General features: G+C 41.6%; 1 protein-coding gene across 5 annotated transcripts in view; it reads right to left on the bottom strand.

Moving 5' to 3' along the window:
* Positions 1-22,195, bottom strand: part of ubr4 (ubiquitin protein ligase E3 component n-recognin 4) — a 203,153-nt gene that overhangs the window by 63,782 nt on the left and 117,176 nt on the right. For all 5 annotated transcript variants that reach the window (XM_063032895.1, XM_063032894.1, XM_063032896.1 and 2 more), the window contains 13 exons: positions 18,816-18,984; positions 18,548-18,644; positions 17,738-17,845; positions 16,777-16,890; positions 16,403-16,612; positions 16,001-16,150; positions 15,656-15,883; positions 15,317-15,395; positions 12,846-13,082; positions 3,671-3,836; positions 2,078-2,222; positions 1,856-1,941; positions 1,622-1,709 (listed from right to left, as the gene is read on the bottom strand). In XM_063032895.1, coding sequence (XP_062888965.1) covers positions 1,622-1,709; positions 1,856-1,941; positions 2,078-2,222; positions 3,671-3,836; positions 12,846-13,082; positions 15,317-15,395; positions 15,656-15,883; positions 16,001-16,150; positions 16,403-16,612; positions 16,777-16,890; positions 17,738-17,845; positions 18,548-18,644; positions 18,816-18,984 — 1,877 coding nt within the window. The remainder of the gene's footprint in view (positions 1-1,621; positions 1,710-1,855; positions 1,942-2,077; positions 2,223-3,670; positions 3,837-12,845; positions 13,083-15,316; positions 15,396-15,655; positions 15,884-16,000; positions 16,151-16,402; positions 16,613-16,776; positions 16,891-17,737; positions 17,846-18,547; positions 18,645-18,815; positions 18,985-22,195) is intronic.

Raw genomic sequence — 22,195 nt, 5'->3', positions numbered from 1 at the left:
TTTCTTAAATATTGAGACTGATTCTACTGCTGTTTCAGAGAGTGAATTCCAGATATCGCTACCTGTGTAATAAAAAACATTCCCCTCAATTCCCTTTAAAATGAAGAAGCAACATTCTTCATTTCATCTTAAACCTACACCCTCTTGTTTTAGATATTTCTACCACGGGAAATAGATCTTGACCAACAATCCTATCAATGCCTCTTACAGTTTTACATACCTCTATCAGGTTATAGTCATAGAGCAATACAGCATGGGTACAGGTCCTTTACCCCAACCATGACCCTCATGACCCATGATCTCATGCTACACAGCTGGTCCCAAATTCCTACGTTTGGCCTATATTCCTGGAGTCCTCGGACCTCTTGCTTAATGGTATTGGTCCATGGCATCAAAACAGTTAGGAACACCTGCTCCTCCATTTACCTATCCAAGTGCTTCTAAATGATACTATTGTACCTGCTTCAACCATTTCTCCTGGCCGCTCCTTCCATATACTTACCATCCTCTGCCTGAAAAAGATGCCCTTCAGATCACTTAATTCTTTCCCCTCTCACCCGAAATCCATGCCCCTAGTTTTGGACTCCCCTACCCTGGGGAAAAGAAAACAAGCCCAGTCTATCCACTCTCTCCCCCCATAACAAAAGTCTTCCTGCCCAGGAAACACAATAATCAATCTCCTCTGAATCACTTCCTTCCTATACCATGGAAACCCGAACTGCACTTAATACTCCAAGTGTGGCCTAGCCAGTGTTTTGTATATTTGCAAAATATTATTCTAACTTTTATATACAAGTTCTAATCTACGAAGGCAAGTATGCAATAGATTCTACACCACTATCTACTTGTGTTACCATTTTCAAGGAACTACGGACTTGAACCCCAAGGTCCTGTTTGTCAACATGCCTTAAGCATTTTACTATTGACTACGTATACTATCCTCATTCAACATCCCAAAATGCATCACCTCACATTCGTGGGGATTAAATTCCATCTGTCTAATTTCCATCACATCTATAAACCACTGTATCCTCAACCTTCTTTGCTATCCAAAACCAGCATCAATTTTCATGTCATTGACAAGCTTACCAATCATTTCTCCTAAAGTCACATCCAAGTCATTGTTGTGTATCATAAACATCATGGGTCCCAGCACAGATCTCCTAATCACAAACTTTCAATCACAAAAGCAACCTTCCACTGCCTCCAGTCACCAAGCAAATTTTGGATCCAATTAGCCAAAATGCCTTGATTCCCATGAACCTTCTGAACGAGCCTACCGTGCAGGAGCTTTATAAATATCTTACTATTGACCGTATAAGGCAACATTCACCACCCTGCCTTCCTCAGTCCTTTTAGCCTTTCCTCAAACAAAGGATTCCTAACTAATACTTGGTTGTCTATAACCCGGTTTGGTTGAGATAAACCACAGTATTAATCTATCTCTATGTGATCTAAATATGTCTTTGCATTGAGGACAGTAATGAAATGTCAATAGTAGGAAACTGTTGACACTGATTAAACAACAGAAACAGTACACATCTTTCTTAGACGATGATTCCATTGGTCTATGTCTGGCAATGCCAGTCAAACACTATACCAAGTGTACAATTCTACTCACAGTGAATGGCACCTCCGGGTTATTACATACTAAACATGGATCACTCTCCAGGTAGTAGCCATCAAATTCAACCAGACCGGACAGCATGCTGGATGAATTAAAATCACAAAAATGCTATTAACAACTTTATAAATGACATGAAACCATCACTACTGCATTTAAAATAAAATAAATGCAATGCTACATGAATACATTGTGACCAAAAATGGATATTCAAACAAATAAATAACTCACTTATAAATGTTAGAGTTGGGGTGGTTGGTGAGAATATGGTTTTGAGTGCGAAGGATCTCCACTGCCTTGTGTGAATACTCTTTCAGCTAGGATGGAAAAAGATGACTGTTAAATTCCTCAAAAATAATTAAAGAGCATGTAGAACTGACAACTCTCTAAAAGAAAAGGGACATGCTCTGTTCACATACAGTATATTGTGCACAGTCCATTCACATTCCTTACCTTTTTTTCCGTCTGTTGAGTCTTGAGTGAGAAGTATCCCAGCAGATCCACAAACTGTGCGGCCTTGCGTCCATAAGCTGGGAGCTCTGGCCAAATTGACCACATCAGGTCCAGTAAAAGCTCCTGTTGTGATTTTCCAGAACTCCTAATCACACCAAAACACAAAATAAATGGCCATTTTCCTTGAGTATAAGCAAATACCAATTCCCGTAGCACACCTGCCCACCACCACTGCATCTCCTGAAAATCCTTACCTGCGACTCAATCCATAGTCACCATCTCTATATGAGCAAGCAATAACCCCCATCTCCAAGCTGAATCCACGAGGCTGTTTACACAAGTTCCCAAGCAGAATCTCTAATGTGACTTTTACTCTTTCACCTTGATTTATCCTTTAATTGACAAAAATGGAGGCTATTCTACCATTGAATCCATGCTAGCTCTCCAGGGAGCATCATATTGGCTTTCTTCTTGTGTTTCTCTGTACTGCTGCAACTTCTCTCCCCACCATGCCCCCCTCACATATGCATACACACATGCATGCATGCCCATCAACTTCCCTTTGATTCTTTTACTATTAATCTAGACTAAGAAGTAATTTACTGCTGGTAATTAACCTACTGATATGTCTTTGGGAAGAGACCAAAGCAACAGGAGGATGCAAATACAAAAATTATGTAGAAATTAGGTACGGACAGCATCTGGGGTCAGGATCAAACTTAATTTCTGGAGCTATGAGATAGTAGCAGTAATGACTGCATCACCTTGCCTCCCGCACCTAGTTCAACATGTTCATAGAGAGTAAAAATGTATGCATTTTGAAATACTGTATGCAACTTGAAATAAAGGACAAGATTTTTATCATATCATTATTTTTTATTATTTTGGATTCACTATTATTTTTCAATGATTTCCCAAGGATCCCTATATATCCCTAAATTTCCTTCAGTTCTAAGCTTCTTGTTATCTGACAAATTCACAGATTTACCTGTGTTAATTCACATATTCTCTATGCTAAACCCCTTGCTATTTTTCAACAAACATAATCTAATTTGATCCTCGGCAACTTTCCATTCACAAGACACTACTAACTAACATGGTGTCTTCAACAAACTCAGATAAATGGGTTGCCTGAGCCAATAGGCTGGTCCTGGACTTATTTCCTGGCATAATTTACATATTACTATTTAACTATTTATATTTTTATTACTATTTATTATTTATGGTGCAACTGTAACGAAAACCAATTTCCCCCGGGATATGACTATGACTATGGCCTAACTTACTACTTGATCACTAATATGTATATTGAAAAGTGGAAGGCCACGTACAGACCCTGGGTTCAGCATTATACTCCAGCTTTAATATTTATACCTATTAATAACTTTTGAAGAAAGGAATGGAATTTCCAAGGAGATAAGAGAAAAAGTCTGTTACAACATTTACATTAAAGTTGAACTTGAACGGTCTCCTAGTTGACTATAATCCCTAAAATGTCAGTAGTACCTGTTCTCTTTTTTTTTTACAACTTAGTGTACTTTGGTACAGGAGTGTTAAACTCAGCTATTCTATTGGTCAAAACCTGCATCTTACCTATATATATGTAGAGTAAGGCAGTGAGCCTGCCAACGCACAGCTGAGGAATTTGACTCCAACAGGAAACATCTTAAAAACTGAATCAATGTTTCTTTGTCCGCAAATTTATTCAGTTGATTGACCAATGCTGTGCAGAGCTGATCTTCCTGGCTGCTTGTGTTCTCTGTTAACAGCAAAGAACATGAATATTTACCAAGGGGTGCATAGAACACTTTATTATGTACATACTGAACATAATTATTTGCATCTGGGAACCTGAGCTTTATTTCCAAGTATCTGTACTGTCACATGAAATTTGGCAATCTGAGTTACCCTCAGGTGACTTGCTTCCTCATGATGAAATTAATTTCATCATAGTGCTTAGTTAATCCCTGGAATTCCTTATACAAGGTGAATGAAAGAGATGCACGTATCCCAGTCACATCACGGCACAAACTGCTGATACTTCAAAATTCTTGCTCATGTAATATACAAGCACTTTCAAAGTTGAAATATTCCAAGAGTAGGATTAGCTGGAGTTGCATACAGAGTAAAGCTCTCAAACAATATCCATTAAAGTTCTTCCTGTATAGAGTAAAAACACGTAGATAAACAGTGAAGCTATTTCATAAAACTTTCCTAGATCAACTACGGTATTGTTATGGTTAAATCTGTACTCCCAACAAAGAGCCTTAGCTCAAACTTTGAAAGCCTTACTGTACAAGTGTAAATGTCATCACATTCCACACTAGTCATCCTAATCATCTGTAACAAGATTGTTAATTTTGCCATTGTTTAGTGGCAATGCTCTTACTATGAATCAAGCCAAGTACACAGCTGAAGTTCACGTAGAACTCAGTCAGAATAGCCTTCATGAGTCTAAGCTTGGCTCACATCCGAGCTTCGACAATGGAAGAAATAGGTTAGAGTCACTGCCTATCTAGTTAGATTCAAGTTTTTAAATTTACAAAATAAGAGAAATATAAATATTAACTGCCTAGTATAAAATTCCACAAAACCCCAAAAGAACACATGAACATATTAACTTCAAGGAAGACCAGAGTTCATTTTACAATAGTTTGTTAAAATTTAAAGTTAATTTATTATGTACTTTGATAACATGTCACCATATGCAACCCTGAGATTCGTTTTCTTGCAGGATCCAAGAACCATAATAGAATCAATGAAAGACCACCCCCAACAGGGTGGACGAACAACCTACTTGCAAAAGTCAACCAACTGTGCAAAATCAAAATTAAAAAAAAAAATAAGCAAGCAAGCAAGCAATAAATATCTTGACATGAGATGAGATGAAGAGTCCTTGAAATAAAGTCCGTAGATTGTGGGAACAGTTTAGTGATAGGGCAAGTGAAGTTGAGTAAACGTTATATCCACTGGTTCAAGAGCCTGATGGTTGAAGGGTAATAACTGTTTTTGAATCTGGTGTTGAGAGTGCTGAGGCTCCTGTACCATCTTCTTGATAACAGTAGCGAGAAGAGAGTACGACATAGGTGGCAGGGGTCCCTGACGATGGATGCTGCTTTCCTGCAACAACACATGGCATGCTGAATGTAGGGAGGGCTTTACCCATGATGGACTGGGCCGTATTCACTACTTTGCATTGGATTTTCAGTTCAAGGGCATTGGTGTTTCCATACCAGGCTGTGATGCAGACAGTCAATATACTCTCCACCACATACCTATAGAAGTTCACCAAATAACAGGAATTCTGCAGATGCTGGAAATTCAAGCAACATACATCAAAGTTGCTGGTGAATGCAGCAGGCCAAGCAGCATCTGTAGGAAGAGGTGCAGTTGACGTTTCAGGCCGAGACCCTTCGTCAGGACTAACTGAAGGAAGAGTGAGTAAGGGATTTGAAAGTTGGAGGGGGAGGGGGAGATCCAAAATGATAGGAGAAGACAGGAGGGGGAGGGATAGAGCCGAGAGCTGGACAGGTGATAGGCAAAAGGGGATACGAGAGGATCATGGGACAGGAGGTCCGGGAAGAAAGACAAGGGGAGGGATGACCCAGAGGATGGGCAAGAGGTATATTCAGAGGGAGAAAAAGGAGAGTGAGAGAAAGAATGTGTGCATAAAAATGAGTAACAGATGGGGTACGGGAGGGAGGTGTCGGAAATGGACCAGGTAAACTTGAGGGCAGGGTGAAAGTTGGAGGCAAAGTTAATAAAGTCAACGAGTTCTGCATGCATGCAGGAAGCAGCGCCAATGCAGTCGTCGATGTAGCGAAGGAAAAGTGGGGGACAGATACCAGAATAGGCACGGAACATAGATTGCTCCACAAAGCCAACAAAAAGGCAGGCATAGCTAGGACCCATACGGGTGCCCATAGCTACACCTTTAGTTTGGAGGAAGTGGGAGGAGCCAAAGGAGAAATTATTAAGAGTAAGGACTAATTCCGCTAGACGGAGCAGAGTGGTGGTAGAGGGGAACTGATTAGGTCTGGAATCCAAAAAGAAGCGTAAAGCTTTGAGACCTTCCTGATGGGGGATGAAAGTATATAAGGACTGGACATCCATGGTGAAAATAAAGTGGTGGGGGCCAGGGAACTTAAAATCATCGAAAAGTTTAAGAGCGTGAGAAGTGTCACGAACATAGGTCGGAAGGGATTGAACAAGGGGTGATAAAACAGTGTTGAGGTATGCAGAAATGAGTTCGGTGGGGCAGGAGCAAGCTGAGACAATAGGTCGGCCAGGACAGGCAGGTTTGTGGATCTTGGGTAGGAGGTAGAAACGGGAAGTGCGGGGTGTAAGAACTATAAGGTTGGTAGCAGTGGATGGGAGATCCCCTGAGCGGATAAAGTCGGTGATGGTGTGGGAGACAATGGCCTGGTGCTCCTTAGTGGGGTCACGATCGAGGGGTAAATAAGAGGAGGTATTCGCGAGTTGTCGCTGTGCCTCGGCAAGGTAGAGGTCAGTACGCCAGACTACAACAGCACCCCCCTTATCGGCAGGTTTAATAATAAGGTTAGGATTAGTGCGGAGGGAGTGGAGAGCAGAGCGTTCCGAAGGAGTGAGGTTGGAATGGGGACAAGGTGCGGTGAAGTCGAGATGGTTGATGTCCCATCGGCAGTTAGCAATAAAGAGATCCAGAGCAGGCAGAAGACCAGAGCGGGGTGTCCATGAAGAAGAGGAGGGTTGAAGATGGGAGAAGGGGGTCATCGCTGGGGGTGGAAGAGTCCTTGCCGAAGAAGTAGGCTTGGAGACGGAGACGGCGGAAGAAAAGTTCCACATCGTGGCGAACACGGAACTCGCTGAGGTGTGGGCGAAGGGGGACAAACGTGAGGCCCTTACTGAGAACAGAGCGTTCTACCTCCGACAGTTGAAGGTCAGAGGGGATGGTAAAGACCCGGCATGGATGAGAGCTGGGATCAGAGGGGGGAGGGGGGAGGCTGGTGGTGTCAGTGGAGAGGGGAGGGTTGGGGTGAGAGGAAGATGGAGCCTCTGAGGGCCCAGGAGCTGACGGTGGGATCTGAGGAAGACGGGGCTGCGGAGTGGTGGTGGGGGAAGGGGAGACGGGAGTCACAATAGCAGCACATAAAGACCCGGCCTGGAGTTCAAGGCTGGAGTCGCAGTTGGTGGTTGCGCAATCACTTCGAATGTGTCCATGGTCGTTGCTGGAGTCCGGGTTTTGAATATGCCCTGAGGTGTTGGAGCCGCCGAGATCAATGGCAGGAGCCGCAATCTGAAGTTCATGCCTGCTAGTGTCGGGGCCGGCAGGCTCTGGAGTCCGTAGATGTAGGATCTTGCGATCTTTGCCTAACATGACAAAAGTCAAAAAAACGGCGATTGCAGGCGTGAATCCGACGGAGGATGAAATAACAGGTAGGACCATTACAGACGGCGAAGGAAGTGTCCCGAAGGTGTGGAAGGGTCTGGGATAGGGACACCAAGTACCTCCTCATGGCGGAGAGCGTCGCCTTCAGAGCTTGATGGGAGAAGCGGCGAGAGGCAATAAAATGTGAGTACCTGGGATCCTCAGAAGGTCCAAGTTGAGAGGCTTGGAAACGAATCCTAAAGCCAACTGTAGTAAGTTGGCGACGGAGGCACGTTCCAAGAAAGGATATATGGCTGTGATAGCGAGTCTGAGTCAAAGTGTGGTCGAAAAGTTGAAGAGCCGAAGAAATTACAGATGGGGAGCAGTGAGAGATGGTTTCACTGAACTCCCGTCGAAGAAAGGATCTAAACTTCTTCAATGTAGGCATCACCGGAAGAGGCTTCGCAGTAGTGAATTTAAACGCAAACAAGTTCACCAAAGTCATGCTGAATCTTCATATACTTCTAAGGAAGCAGAGGTGCTGCCATGCTTTCTTCGAGACTCATTCCACCGAGATGCAACACAGAGCGTCATAGGAAGTCATTCCTGCCTGTGGCCATCAAACTTTACAACTCCTCCCTTGGAGGGTCAGACACCCTGAGCCAATAGGCTGGTCCTGGACTTATTTCATAATTTACTGGCATAATTTACATATTACTATTTAACTATTTATGGTTTTATTACTATTATTTATGGTGCAACTGTAATGAAAACCGATTTCCCCCGGGAAAAATAAAAGTATGACTATGCCTATGAAATTGCAGTTATGTGCTGGGCTTATAATAGGTCCCCTGAAAAGATAACACCGAGGAATTTACCCTACCCACCTCTGATCCCTCAATGATGACTGGCTCATGGACCTCTAGTTTCCCCCTCCCAAAGACTATAAAAGACCTTAATTTTGCTGATATCGAGAGACAAGTTGTTATTGTGGCACCACTCAACCAGATTTTATTTTCATTCTCCCTCCTATATGCTGATTTGTCACTACCTTTGATTCAGCCAACAACAGTGGTGTCATCAGCAAACTTAAATATGGCATTGAAGATAAGAACCACAGAGTCATATGTGTAAAACAAGTCAAGCAGGGGGCTAGGTACACAGAGTCTGGTCCACCTGTGCTGATGGACATTGTGGAGGAGATGTTGTTGCCAATCTGAACTGACTGGGGCCTGCAAGTGAGGAAATCGAAGATCCAATTGCACAAAGGGATATTAAGGCCAAGGTCTTGAAGCTTATTGATTAGTTTTGAGCGGATAATAGTATTGAATGCCGAGCTGTAGTTGATATAAAGAGAACGATGGCTTATGCATCTTTGCTAACAAGAGAAAATCTGCAGATGCTGGAAACCCAAAGCAACACACATAAAATGCTGGAGGAATTCAGGTCAGGCAGCATCTACGGAAAAGAGTAAACAGTCGACGTTTCGGGATGAGACCCTTCCTCAGGATGGGAAAGGAAGGGGAGAAGTCTTTGCTGTCCAGGTGTTCCATGGTTGAATGAAGAGCCAATGAAGTGGCACCTGTTGTGCCAGTAGGCAAACTGGAGTGGATCCAAGCTGCTTCTCAGAAAGAAGTTGATGTATTTCATTACCAACCTCTCAAAACACTTTGTCACTGTGGATACAAGTGCTACTGAATGAAAGACAGTGAGGCAGGTTACCATGTCCTTCTTAGGCACTGGTATAATTGATGCCTACCTGAAGTAGGTGAGTACCTCAGACTGTCAGCCATCTGATCAGCCAGGTACCCCATCTGAGTCTTTCATGGGTTCACCCTCCTGAAGGATGTTCTCACGTTGGCCTCAGACTGAAATCACAGGGTTATTGGGGATTGTGAGAGTTTGTGAAGGTTCCTCCATGTTTTGACAGTGAAAGTGAGCATAGAAGACAATGAGTTCTTCTAGAAGCGAAGCCTTGTTGTCACCTATGTCACTTGATTTCACTTTCTAAGGGGCAATAGCATTTAAGCTGTGCCACAGCGGTTGAGCATCCTTCAGTGATTTGAGTTTAGTCCAGAATTGCTACTTCGCCCTTGAGATGGTTTTCTGGAGATTGTACCTACACCAGACCTGAATGCCTCTGATCTGGCCCTCAGCAGATTGCGGTCTCATGGTTCTTCCAGGGCTTTTGGTTGGGAAGACTGAATAATTTTGTGGGAACACATTCATTTACAATTGTTTCTATAAAGTCCATGACAATTGTGGCGTATTCATTCAGACCCACTGATGAGTCCTTAAACACGGCCTAGTCCACCAACTCGGTAATCCTGTAGCCGCTCCTCTGCCTCCTGCAGTCACCTCTTTGTTGCTCTAGTCTCTGGGGCCTTGCTCTTGAGCCTCTGCCTGTATGCAGGGAGGAGAAGGATAGCCAAGTGATCAGATTTCCTGAAATGCAGTCTGGGTATGGAACGATAGGCATTCCTTATCTTAGTATAGCAGTGGTCTGGTGTGTTGGGGACCTCAGGTTATGTACTGATGGGAATTGTGCAGAGATTACTTCAAACAAGCCTGAAGGAAGTCCCCGACTCTAATTTGAAATGCATCAGGGTTGACTGTTTCTTGTTTGGTGACGGCAGCATGCAATTTCTCAAGTGTCTGATTACAGATGGTGGTATGCAAACTGCAGTCAGGGCCACAGAGGAGAACTCTCTTGGTATACAGATTGGTCAGCCTTTGTATGATCAGGTGTTCCAGGTTGGAGGAACATCAGAATGACAAAACCGCCATACCACAACAACACAGCCTTTTCCTTTTCCAAATCAACTGTTCAGTCCATCCTGTGTATTGAGAAGCCTTTGGGTCTCACTGCCGAATCTGACGTGCTCAGAGTAAGCCATGTCTCAGTAAAACACAGAACAAACAATTTCTCATTTCCCTCCAATATAGCAATCTTGCCCTCAGGTCTTCAATCTTGTTCTAGTGACCGCACAGTTGCTAACAAGATGCTGGGTAGAGGGGGTCTCATTCCTTTGCCTGGCTTGGATTCCCCCACCACCACCCCCATCTCATTTCTGGCCATGGAAATGAACCTTTGTCCACGTAAAGTTGCTGTACCTGCTTGCTTGAGAGTTAAATATACCGAGTCCTTAAGATCGTGAAATCTGTGGTTCATTAAGTCGGTTGAAAAGTACGTTGCTTGAAGGGAAATTACATGCTGCAGATTGTAGTGAGTAATTCAAAAGAGGTATACAGGTTGAGTAGTCCTTATCTGAAATACTTGGGGACAGAAGTGTTTCAGATTTACTGGATTTTGGAATATATAATGAGATAGCTTGGCATTGCCATCATTTCAAACTCTGAATTTATGTGCTACTGGGAAGCAGTCTTCAGTTTACACTTATCCATCACACACATGTACTTAACAGTAAAAATTACATACCATTTAACATAATGAAAATATGCGTGCAAGGTAATAAAAGCAGCACAGCAGTATCAGGAGCAAAACCTGGATCAGCTACTAAACAAAAACAAACAATGGCAGTCTTTCAGTCTCCAACTATGATACCATATTTAGATTAAAAGGTTACACTATATTGGATTGGTATTTTACTTTTTTTTAGGTTTTATGTAAGGTATAAAAACAATCAGCATTGTAGACCTGTTCTGATGTTAGATTTTTTTCAGCGACAATCTTCACAAACTTATCAATGAATTTCTCGTAATCAGTAGACTCCATATTTTTAATTTTTAAAAAAATCTTTAAAAATGTAATGCTGTGTCTTTTCTTAAATTACTGCAACCAGTCTGCTGTATATTCAGAAATACCTTCAATTTTCAGTTTGTCATGATAGATCTTTGCTTCGTTTCATGACCAGCATACCGTTAAGCAGCAAACGTTCACTCATGCTGATACACGCTTTCAATTCACGACTGAAATCTTCATTTTCTGCTTTATGCAATATTTTTCTATTTTTCATTAACCTGTTCATTACATATGTGAGATCACTTCTCAGATCTGTCTGAGAACCAGCACCTTGTGGAATTTCCCATTTGTGATGTCATGTCAGCACTCAAAAAGAAAAATTCAGATGTTTCAGATAAGGGGTACTTAAACTGTATATCGAAGACTGCAGAATGTCATTGTTGTTCACCGGCACCATCTTGCCTCTTTGTTATATGATTTGTGGTATACAGAGATATTAGAAATGTTGCCCTTAATTTTACACCCCATTTTGCTCACTCTTTCTTAACATGGTAATGTAGTTGCGCTGATATGCTACCAGTGAAAACAACACACTGACTCGAGCAGGGTCGGGTTGAACCGTTTACTGTTTCAATCGGCGCGCGCTTAAGTACCCGCTCCCAGCGACCCCCACTCTTTGCGGGGCAGAAGCGACGTCGGCTTCCGGGCTGAGGTCTGCCCTGCACTCAGCTTCCTCTCAGTTGCCGTTGGCTGCAGGCGCACCGGCAACTGCTGGAGCCGGTTTGCTTGCTGCATGGGCGAGCCGCCACAGTAATCCATTTTTTTACATTTTTATTCATTTTTAAAATGGACTTTTAACAGTTGCATCATTTAAAATAGTGTATAAATAAATAATTTATGGTATGCAGGGACTGCTGACAAACTCAAATATTTATTGTCCATCCTAATTACACTTGAACTGAGAGGCTTACTATCCATTTTAGAGTGCTGTTAAAAATTTATCTTTGGGCAGATGGAACTCGTTAACCACAGATGGTAGCTCATCCAGGAGAGGGAAAACTCTGACTTCAAACCTCCGCTGCCTTGCGGCTATATCCGCTCATGGGAAAGGCTTTGGGAGTAAACCCGGAGGAAAAATCTGGAGTCGGAGTCCCGAAGGCGGCTGACTGCTGTATCCAGCACCGGCACGGCAACTCCTGCGATGCTGCTGGCACCAAACTGTAACGACTTTCATCGTTCCTTTGGACCTGTCATCAGCATGGAGAGGGGGTCCCACTGCATGGGCAACAGCCGGATCTCCGTACCAACTCTGCCCTGGCTTGCGCCCTGGAGGGGCCATTGCAGCTTCACTCCAGTGAAGTACCCATGATTGACCATGACCAATGGAGGCCACACACAAACATTTATCATATTTGTTATGGGCTTGAGATCAGACCTGGTAAAGAAATTAGATTCTTCCCTAAAGGATATTAGTGAACCAGATGGTATTTAGTAATAATCTAACAGCTTCATAGTCGCGATTTCTAACAAATTTATTTTCATTCCAGATCATTTATTTATATAAATTAAATACCTAAGCTGCTTAGGAGATACTTGAATGCGTCTCCAGGTCACCAGTTCAGGATTTTAATCCTTTAAAGAATGTTACTGCACCTATATGTAAATAAGGACAAAATTCTGCAGGTAATTATTTGTAATGGGATATATTAGCTTACCATCCTTTTCCTTCTCTCGCTCCTCTTTCTTGCTTTTTTTACTAGATGACTTGGATTGAGATCCAGACTGCCCTGAGCTGGAGGAGGTAGTGGCTGTCCCAGTACCCCCAGTGCTGCTGGATGTTGTTGTGGAGACCACTTTACTGCCACATAATGCACAGGAAAGCAACTGCAGGAGAACTGGAGAGACTCCTTCATCCACAAGAAAACTAACCTGAAGTAAGAAATACAGAACAGCTGGAGGGATGGGAAAAAAGAAAAAAGGAACACATTAAAAAAATTCCAATACATTTGGCTAACTTGAATTACAAACATAAATCTAATACCAGAAAAAATCTTAATTATTCTTCAAATATAAACAAGGAATGTTGCACTTTACTCAGTCATATATTAAAAGACACTTAGTGGTGAATATTTAGTATATTTCTATGTTGAAGCACCTCATAATAAACTACTTTCACAGAATAAGAGTTGCATTAAAAAAATTGAAGACATGGCGGTTGAGCACATTAACCTTGATTAAATGAAACCGGCTCTATGCACTGAATGGCCCGGTTACGTCCAGCATGCTTTGACATTAACCTCAGTACAGTGGTCCATTACATTTTGTTAGGGAAGTCTAACAGCTAAGCTTAGGCCAACTTTGTATTTGTTTTAATTTTTTTTCCATGTTGCCTTTCACCAAATTCAACCTTCCTCCTTTTCTGTCAGTCCCTCAAGATTGAGGATGACATCCTCGTACTATCATTTAGTGAGTTCTCAGGTGTCTGATGAGATCAATGTGGGAACTAGAGAGGCAGATTGGTAGCTTGCGAGGAGGTTCACTCTTCGTTGTTTTCAAAGGATGATAGTATCTTCAATGTTCTTTCCACATTATGGTCATGGGGTAGGGATTCTCCTCTGTCAGAGACAGAGACACAAGAGGCTGCAGATACAGTAACCTGGAGCAGAAACAAACTGCTGTAAGAACTCAGCTGGTTAACCAACACCTGTGGAGGAAAAGGACAGTCAATGTTTTGGTCGAGACTCTGCCTCAGTCTTGAAGTAGGGTCTCAACGTGAAACTGAATCCGCAGATGCTGCTTCATCAGCAATGTTCCTCCATAATTTGTTATTGTTATTTTTCTCTGTCTGCCTGAGATTTTTTTTTTGTCTGTCTGATAACTTCTTGCATAATGCTCAAAACAGAATGTCTGTTTCCAGACCCAGTGTTGGGTATATGAATGTTGTGGCCCGCCCTCTGCAGAAAACTAAGGGAAACCACGGCTTCACTCCTGGGAACACAAGTTCATGCATACTTCTACTGAATTTGGAGGGTTTTGCAAAAGCAGCATTGATAGTACTTTTCCAATGCAATGAATTGCCTTTTAGGGATAGTCCAGGTCTCAAAGTCACATAGGAGGGCAGAGATCACTGCTGCTGGATAGATCACGAGTTCTGCATAAGGTCTGAGATCTCAATCTTGAAACACTATTTCCTTAATAAGCCAAAGATCATCCCACTTTATTGGAGGTAGTGAAATCCTTTACTCCAAGGTGGATCTTGAGATATGGGAAATACTCCACATTTCCCAGGAACATTCATTGTTGGAGGGCATTGTGGTGCATCAAGGACAAGTTTGAAGAGGATCATCAACTTGAAGGCATCATCAATTTGAATGCAAAGTCCAGACTCACAAATACTTGTATGAAAATGTTACCAACAGCTTAGTGACCAGCCCTTGACATACATAAAGAACTGGATTCTGCATACTCCAGCACAACTATTGAGGCTCAAGAGAATTTGGGTCTAGCCTATAGCCACTGTAAGCTGAATATTTTCCTTTTCGTTCTGACCATTAGGCTCATTCTTGCAGGAAGTTGTGTGGTACAACACTCAAACATGAATCACAGTTCATGTTTGACAACAGTCTTCTGCTACAGACTTCCCGGTTAATATCATAGAGCAAGCGCAAGATGGAAAGCAATTTCTGCTGGCTCCACTCCAGTCCAGGAGCGTGTCCCTGAGTGGTCACATATTGCAGATCATATCCATCGTGCCTCTAGATCTATGGAATTAACACTGTAATTCAGGTAGCAACTCTTAGGCCTCAGGGAAGTGGTTTACAAGGAGCCTTCTGACAGGCAGATAAACAGCAAACAGTCCTGTCTATAAGTACCACAGTCAGACTTGACTCTTATTTGTTCTGAAAGTAGTCATGATAACAGCACCTACAGCCTTCACTTCCAAGATTAAGGACATTGATACTGAGGATTTGTGAATGAAACTCTTCACAGCCAAGATTATAAAAGTTGTCACCGAAAAACTTCTATCACAAATCCACAATCTCAATGACCACATTGGTAAAAAAAAGACCTCAGATGTACTGCAATCATGAAACTAAACTATGACATGAAAGAAGATTAATCTAGATGTTAAGAATTATATGATGAGTTCAACAAATGCTTTAACATCTAGAGAGGTTATACATACAATCATCCTTCAGGCAGAATTTTTGCCAGTTCACTGTTCGTTGGCTGGCAATCTCAGCACAGGCCTTTAAGTGCTCCATCTGCAAAATATAAAGGTTAACAAATTAATAGAGAGTTGTTTTGATTGAAACAATTATTAACTTACATTCTTTGTGCTAAATAAATTTGAGTATCATTATTGAAAACTATGATTAGTGGAAGGTAACACAATACTCCCAGTTCATTGTAGCAAAAGCAATCCCATATGTCAATGCATACACTGAAAATTAGGAATTATTTCAGAACTTGTTAAGTCAGCAGATATCTGTCTCCTGCTCAGTGGGAATCAGCCTCAACTCACCAAGCTAATGAGTGTGTCATACTGCAGAGCAGATCCTGATGAAGCTGTAACTACACCACCTCTCAGATGGATCCCCTGCTCCTCCAGCAGCCTCTTAATTCCTCGAACATGAGAGTCAAGTGTGTGTAGGTCACGTAGCTGACGGTACTTTTCCTTTGACCCACAAATGAACAAAAGCAGTTTGCGAACTTGACGACGCACAAATGGTGTCTGCTGGATCATGAGATACTGGAATAAGAGTAAACTTTCAGTTAAAGGAATTCAATAATTGTAGCACATATGTGGTGCACATCTAAGTGTACAGACACCATGTACCAAATTATGGACTTTTGAACAGATGCTTACTTCAGACAGGAAGTAGAACCAAGAGTGGTCGAAAATAGGTGGGGGAATCCGAGAGTTTGCATCAGCAATCTTCTTGATTTGGTATGGTAACCTCAGCACCATTTCAGTCAGGAGCTGTGAGTATGCCTCAAACACATCCGCAGCATGCCCCTGAGAAAAAAATCAATCAAAACTTGTAATGTCAAAATGATGGGGAAATTATCGAACATCTGCTGCATAAATCAATCATAAACATAATGCACGTATAATCTTTCTTCATACTATTAATTATCTTTCTTCTTCTTAAATCTTATACATATGAAAATCTGCATCCTGCTCTGCAGACATATCCTGAATCCATAATTAACATTTTATTTACAGCATTACTTTTCTGTCACACCATAATGGGGTTTTGCTGTTTACCTTCACATATTGTCGCAAGAAAAATGGGCTCATGTCTGGTGGTGATGAAGAAGTATGTGGTTTCAGGAGTTGACTTGTTGCTACAGTTTCTTCTTCACCCTGCTGTGTTTTCCAGTAATCCAACAATGATTTAAGAACGTGAAGACAATAGTCAATGGCTCCTGAACTTAATAATGCAGTGGCTGTGGCATTGGAGATCAGTGATGAAGCCTGTAAGTATGAAAAGATTATTTTCTCAGTCTCTGGTGAACACATCTGACATTTTATAAGTATTTAAAAACGATTATAAACGTGATATTACATGCAAACAATTTAATTGACAGAAGCTGATTGTTTATACAAATTAAGATATGTAATGTTTAATAATGACTTACCTCAGAAGCAGATTTTGAGCCGGATTTTGTTCGTGACATAAATACGCTAAGAAGTCTCATGATCACCAAATGCACTTCATTCAGTGGGCTGCGATCATTTTTCTTAGAAACGTCCTGAGCAAAAGAATCACGGGTTATCAGCATAGGAACTGAAATTCTGCATATCTTCACTTATTCTTGGGCAGCATGATAGTGGAAAGATGTAGTTAGTACATACCCCTAGAAATTTGACATAGTGATGATGATGGTTGTAATTCCTTATTACGGAACTCTCAAGCGCTTTTTTTTTTAAGAAATGGTTGGTGTGTTGGACCATTTCAGAGGCCACCAAGAGTCAACCACATTGTGTGGCACTAGAATTGTTTGTAGACCATCCAGCCAAAGATGCCAGTCACCATTCCTTGAAGGGCATTAGTGAACCACTTGGTTCTTGGAAAATTTGGAACTAATAAGGCTACTTTTCAGACAGAAGACCACAAATTTCTCCATTTATTCAATTAAATCACACAACTTTCCATCACAGAATTACAAGAAGTGAGCACTGAGAAAAGCCCAGAACACCCTATGACTTTCCTAACCTCTCTGCTCCAGTGTTCCGAGCTCATTCTGTGTATGTTAGTACAATTTATTTTGCATAGACCACTGCTGCATTTTTGGTAAGAGATTTTATGCTGGTTTTGTACATTATTACATTTTGTATTTTTAATGATAGCAACCAACCATGCAATGTTAGGTTTCAACAGCATACTTCAAATCTAAAAGTTCACTGACGTCAATCATTCAGGTAGGGGATGGAATTATTACTGAAAGCCAACTTTCTCTTAAATGTCTTTTCTGACGAAAGCTATACTAGTGGTAGTGACCGTTAGAGGGTTGACACCCGATCGCTCACACAATATTGAAAGAAGGAAAATACACTTTAAATTTTAAATTAAAAAATCAATTGCAGAAATAGCATTACCTTTTTGTCCATGCACAGCTCGGCAATAAGCTGGGAAAGCAAATTGTCTAAAGCTCCTTTGTCTTTCTCATCTTCTCCATCCAAGTCAGCAGTCAGCATTAAAATTACCTGATGGATAAATGCAAGTATATAATCAACACATCAATAACACAAAATCTAGGCACAAGTTAAACATATTTTCAAAATCCTCAACGGTATAATATCTGATCCCTGGATCTCTAAGCCAGATGTTTTCATGGCAGCCACTATCAATTATTCTTCATTGCTATCTTCCTAAGTACAAGTCTAGTCCCGATGCTTTCAAAATAAGCCTTGATATCAAAACACGCTGGATACACCATCACACTGTTCTGATCTATTCCATCACTACAGTTATTATTTTCCCATGCAGTGCTACTTAGTGGAATTACTGCAGATCAAGGGGCTGACAAAGGAAGTGGGTAAGGCCACAGATTGCCAAATTATGCCGAAGTATACAAGGCCAGAAAATACCCAGGGTATTACCTTTAAAATATTTTATAGTGTAAAAGGAAAATGACAAAGAATTAAATTCATACTTCTACCACTTCTCTCTTTAATCCACAACCTTTAATTATTTCCATGGCTGTAAGGTAAAATATGGAGCAAGTTCTTGAGAGGAATTAGTGGCATTTTTTCCATTCTTATTCCTAATATTACTTTAATTTCTTCAATGATAATGTATTAATCGATTATAATCTCCAACCTAGCAATTCCTTTTTCCACTTAGCATAAATTTTGTGTCACCCTTAGTGAAACAAAATTGAAAAAGCTCACTGAGACAGTGCCTACCTGCATGTAAGGAATAGCTCGGACGCCTCCAACATGACGGAGCTGTGGCAAATGCTGTAAGAGTCTCTCAAGTAACATCAGTCGCACCATGTGGAGCCTATACAAGCAGAAGTAGAGGGATCGGTCAATATCAGACTCCATTGATTACGGCCAGTTTTAAATACTCCATTTATTATGGCCAGATGAAACACAATGCAGCATCACTAGTTTGGTCAGATGGCAAAAATAATTTGAAGACTTTTGTTTGAGATTGGGAGTTTTCTCTCACCGGTTGCTTGTATGTAGGTCACCATCTGTTTCACCTTCTCCTTCCGATCCTTCACCTTCTTGCTGCCCCGTAGTGGTACTAATTGCTCCAGTGCTGGAGCTGACACTGCCTGGACCTGTAGGATGTCCCTCCGCCGTTGTATCGCCATATGCACTGCTGCGCCCAGATACTAACGGATTAAAAGAAAGGTCAAACTGTATTATGGATAGCTACATCAAATATGAATGTGCACATATACATACACTATAAAGTAAAACATCTCTGTGTATGTATATAGTTATACCATGGTTACTGCAGTCATGAAATTAATACTGCTCCAATATGGGTTTGGGTTCTAGAAATCAATTAGATTAAAACAATTACACCCATTATAAAGGGTGTAATTTATCACACTTTAAATAAGTTGCTTACCTAATCTTTTAAAAAAACTAACTAGAAACTGATCAGAAGTATGTTTCATTCCTAGTACAACTGGATAGCGTGAACAACTGAACATCAGACTTAGCTCCTGAGTAAGTGGACATATTCTCATATTCTCTCATGATACAGAATCTAACACATTATCCTCTTCCATTTCCGCTAGCTCCAGTGCGATCCGGTCACCTTCCTCTCTCACCCACTTCCTGCATTCTACAGGCAACACTCTCTCCAGGACTCCCTGCTTGCTCATGCATCCCCACCTCTCCCTCCTGAGCCCTTTTCCCTGCAACCAAATGAGGTGCAATATCTCTCACTTCATCTTTCCCTCATTACCATCCAGGGACCTAAACAGCCCTCTCAAGTGAAATAGAGGTTCACCTGCACCTCTTCTAACCTCGTCTACTGCATTTAGCCTTGTCTACATTGAAAAACCAAGTATAGACTAGGCAACTGTTTTGCAGAGCACCTGGGCTCAGTCTACATCAGCTAGCGAGCTTACAGTTGTCATTTTAACTCTCCCTCCTATTCCCACACTGATCTGTCCATCCTTGGCCTTCTCCATTGCTACAGAGGCCAAACACAATTTGGAAGAACAACTTAGCTTCTAACACTCTGGTGCTCAGCTGATCACCTTGTTTTCTTCTTTCTTCGTTCATCCCTCCCATTCCTCAAATCCCCATCTCTTCTATCTGCCCATCACCACCCTTCCACCCGGCTCCATCTGTCTCCTACCAGCCTCTATACACCACACAAATCATCCCCCTTCACCCCACTATCACTCACATACTGTTATACATTGGCAATTTTACACCTCAGTCCTGTTACATGGTCTTGATCCTGTATCCTGGCTCTAAGAACAATCCCATTCCCTCACTTATTCATCACCACCATCCTTATTCTCTGATCACGTACTACCCAAGAGAAATTTACAGTAATCTATTAACCCTACCAATCAGTGTCTTTGCGTTATGGGCGGAAATGTCAACATCTGGAGATACTTTCTTGGTCATAGGGAATGTATAAATGCCACACAAATAACGCAGGAGGTCAGGATCAAACTTGGGTCATTAGATCGGTAAGACAGCAGTGCTATCTGCTGTGCCCCTCTTGGGAGTCATGGGGAGTCAAGTAATTTGGGAGGCTGAGGACAAAATTGGATCAGACACAATCTTATTGAGCAGCTAGCAGGATCATATGACCTACTCTCAAGTTCTATTTGTATTGTCCGCATTTCAACTTCAAACCATAAAAAGACTGCATTACTGGGCATCGAGTCACTTTTTTTCCTCCTATTTGGCTATGTTGTTGAAGCAGACACTTAAAATATCATAGAGATTAAGTCGTGTTCAGTATTTACATTCAGCAGGAATGATTCAAGCAGCAGGGCTGACAACCCTAAATTACCGGGAATGTTGCATAAGGTATGAATGATTTCAATGCAGGATAGCTCAGATGGCCAGAAGAATGAGACCTATTTGATAATTTGTCCAAAAAAGCAGGCACTGTCAAGACAAACTGATAAGCTAAATTTGCATTGTTTCATTCTGTGGTTCTTTAGCAACAGAGCAACAAGATAGATGTATCGTGGCAGTAATGCACCATTAAGCTGGGTGCCAACCGCCATAAAACAGGACAGGGAGAGAGAGAGAGAGAGCAACAAGATAATGTAAGAGCACATGATGTTAGAGACAGATATCTGCATGGATGAAAGATTGGTTGGCTGACTGACACAAGTCAAAGAGCAACTAGTGAAATTTCACAGGGTCAGTTTTGGGACTGTAACTTTCACTTAATTCATTAATGATCTGTTTGAATGAGCTGATAGCATTATGGCCAAGATTACAGACAACATGATAGGTGGAAGAACAGGCAGTGTCGCATAAGCAGCAAGTCTGCAGAAAGACTTGAGGGTGCGGGTAAAGAACTGACAGATGGAATACAGCGTAGAGAAATACAAGCACTAAGGTGGGAAGAATAAAAGTGTAGACTATTTTCTAAATAGGGAGAAAATTCAGAAATCGGAGGTGCAAAGGGACTTAGGAGTCCAAGTTCAGGATTCCCTCAAGGTTAACTTCCAGGTTGAGTTGGTAGTAATTAAAGCAAACACTACGTAAGCATTCATTTGGAGAGAACTAGAATATAAAGGCAAGAACACAGTGCTGAAGCTTTTTAAGGCATTAGTCAGGAACACATCTGGAATACTGAGAGCAATCTTGGGCTCCCTATCAGTGGAAGGATGTGCTGGTCCTGGAGAGAGCCCAGGGAACGCTCACAGGAATGACTCCAGGAATGTAAAACTTGACATGAGCAGCATTTGATGTCTCTAGGCTTGTACTGAATGGTGTTACAGAGTCATGAAACCATAGAGTCATACAGCACAGAAGTTGGCCCCTCTGGCCCGACTTGCCATCCCAACTGTGATGCCCAGCAAGCAGGTCCTGTGTTTGCCACTCCAAGCCTCTCTTGTTCATGTACCAGATGAGTTTTAAATGTTAATATATGTCCACCTCAACCACTATTTTTGGCAATTAATTCCAAATATGCACACCCTTTCAGTGAAGAAGCCATTCCTGACTTCCTTTTTAAATTTCTCACATCTGATCTTAAGCATCTGCCCTCTTGATTTTAGCATCCCTGCCTCAGGAAAAAGACCAAAAGAGTTCAGAAGAATTGGGGGAGGGGGCAAAGAATCTCATTGAAATCTATTGGATAGCAAAAGGCCTTGATAAGGTGAACATGAATATGGACAGGATGTTCTTTTAAAATTGATACGAGCAAGAACTTCTTCAGCCTCAGAGTAGTGAATTTGTAAAATTCATTACCACAGACAGCTATTTAGGCCAAGTCATTGGATATGTCTAAGGCAAGAAATTGATAGGATCTCAATTGGTAAAGGAGTTAAGGGTCACAGGAAGAAGGCAAGCAAATGGGTTTGAAAAAAATTAACCATGATTCAATGG

This window comes from Mobula hypostoma, chromosome 25 (assembly GCF_963921235.1).
Source record: "Mobula hypostoma chromosome 25, sMobHyp1.1, whole genome shotgun sequence".
NCBI classification, from domain to species: domain Eukaryota; kingdom Metazoa; phylum Chordata; class Chondrichthyes; order Myliobatiformes; family Myliobatidae; genus Mobula; species Mobula hypostoma.
Note: the sequence above shows the minus strand (reverse complement) of the source record. Positions and strands in the feature narration are given on the sequence as shown.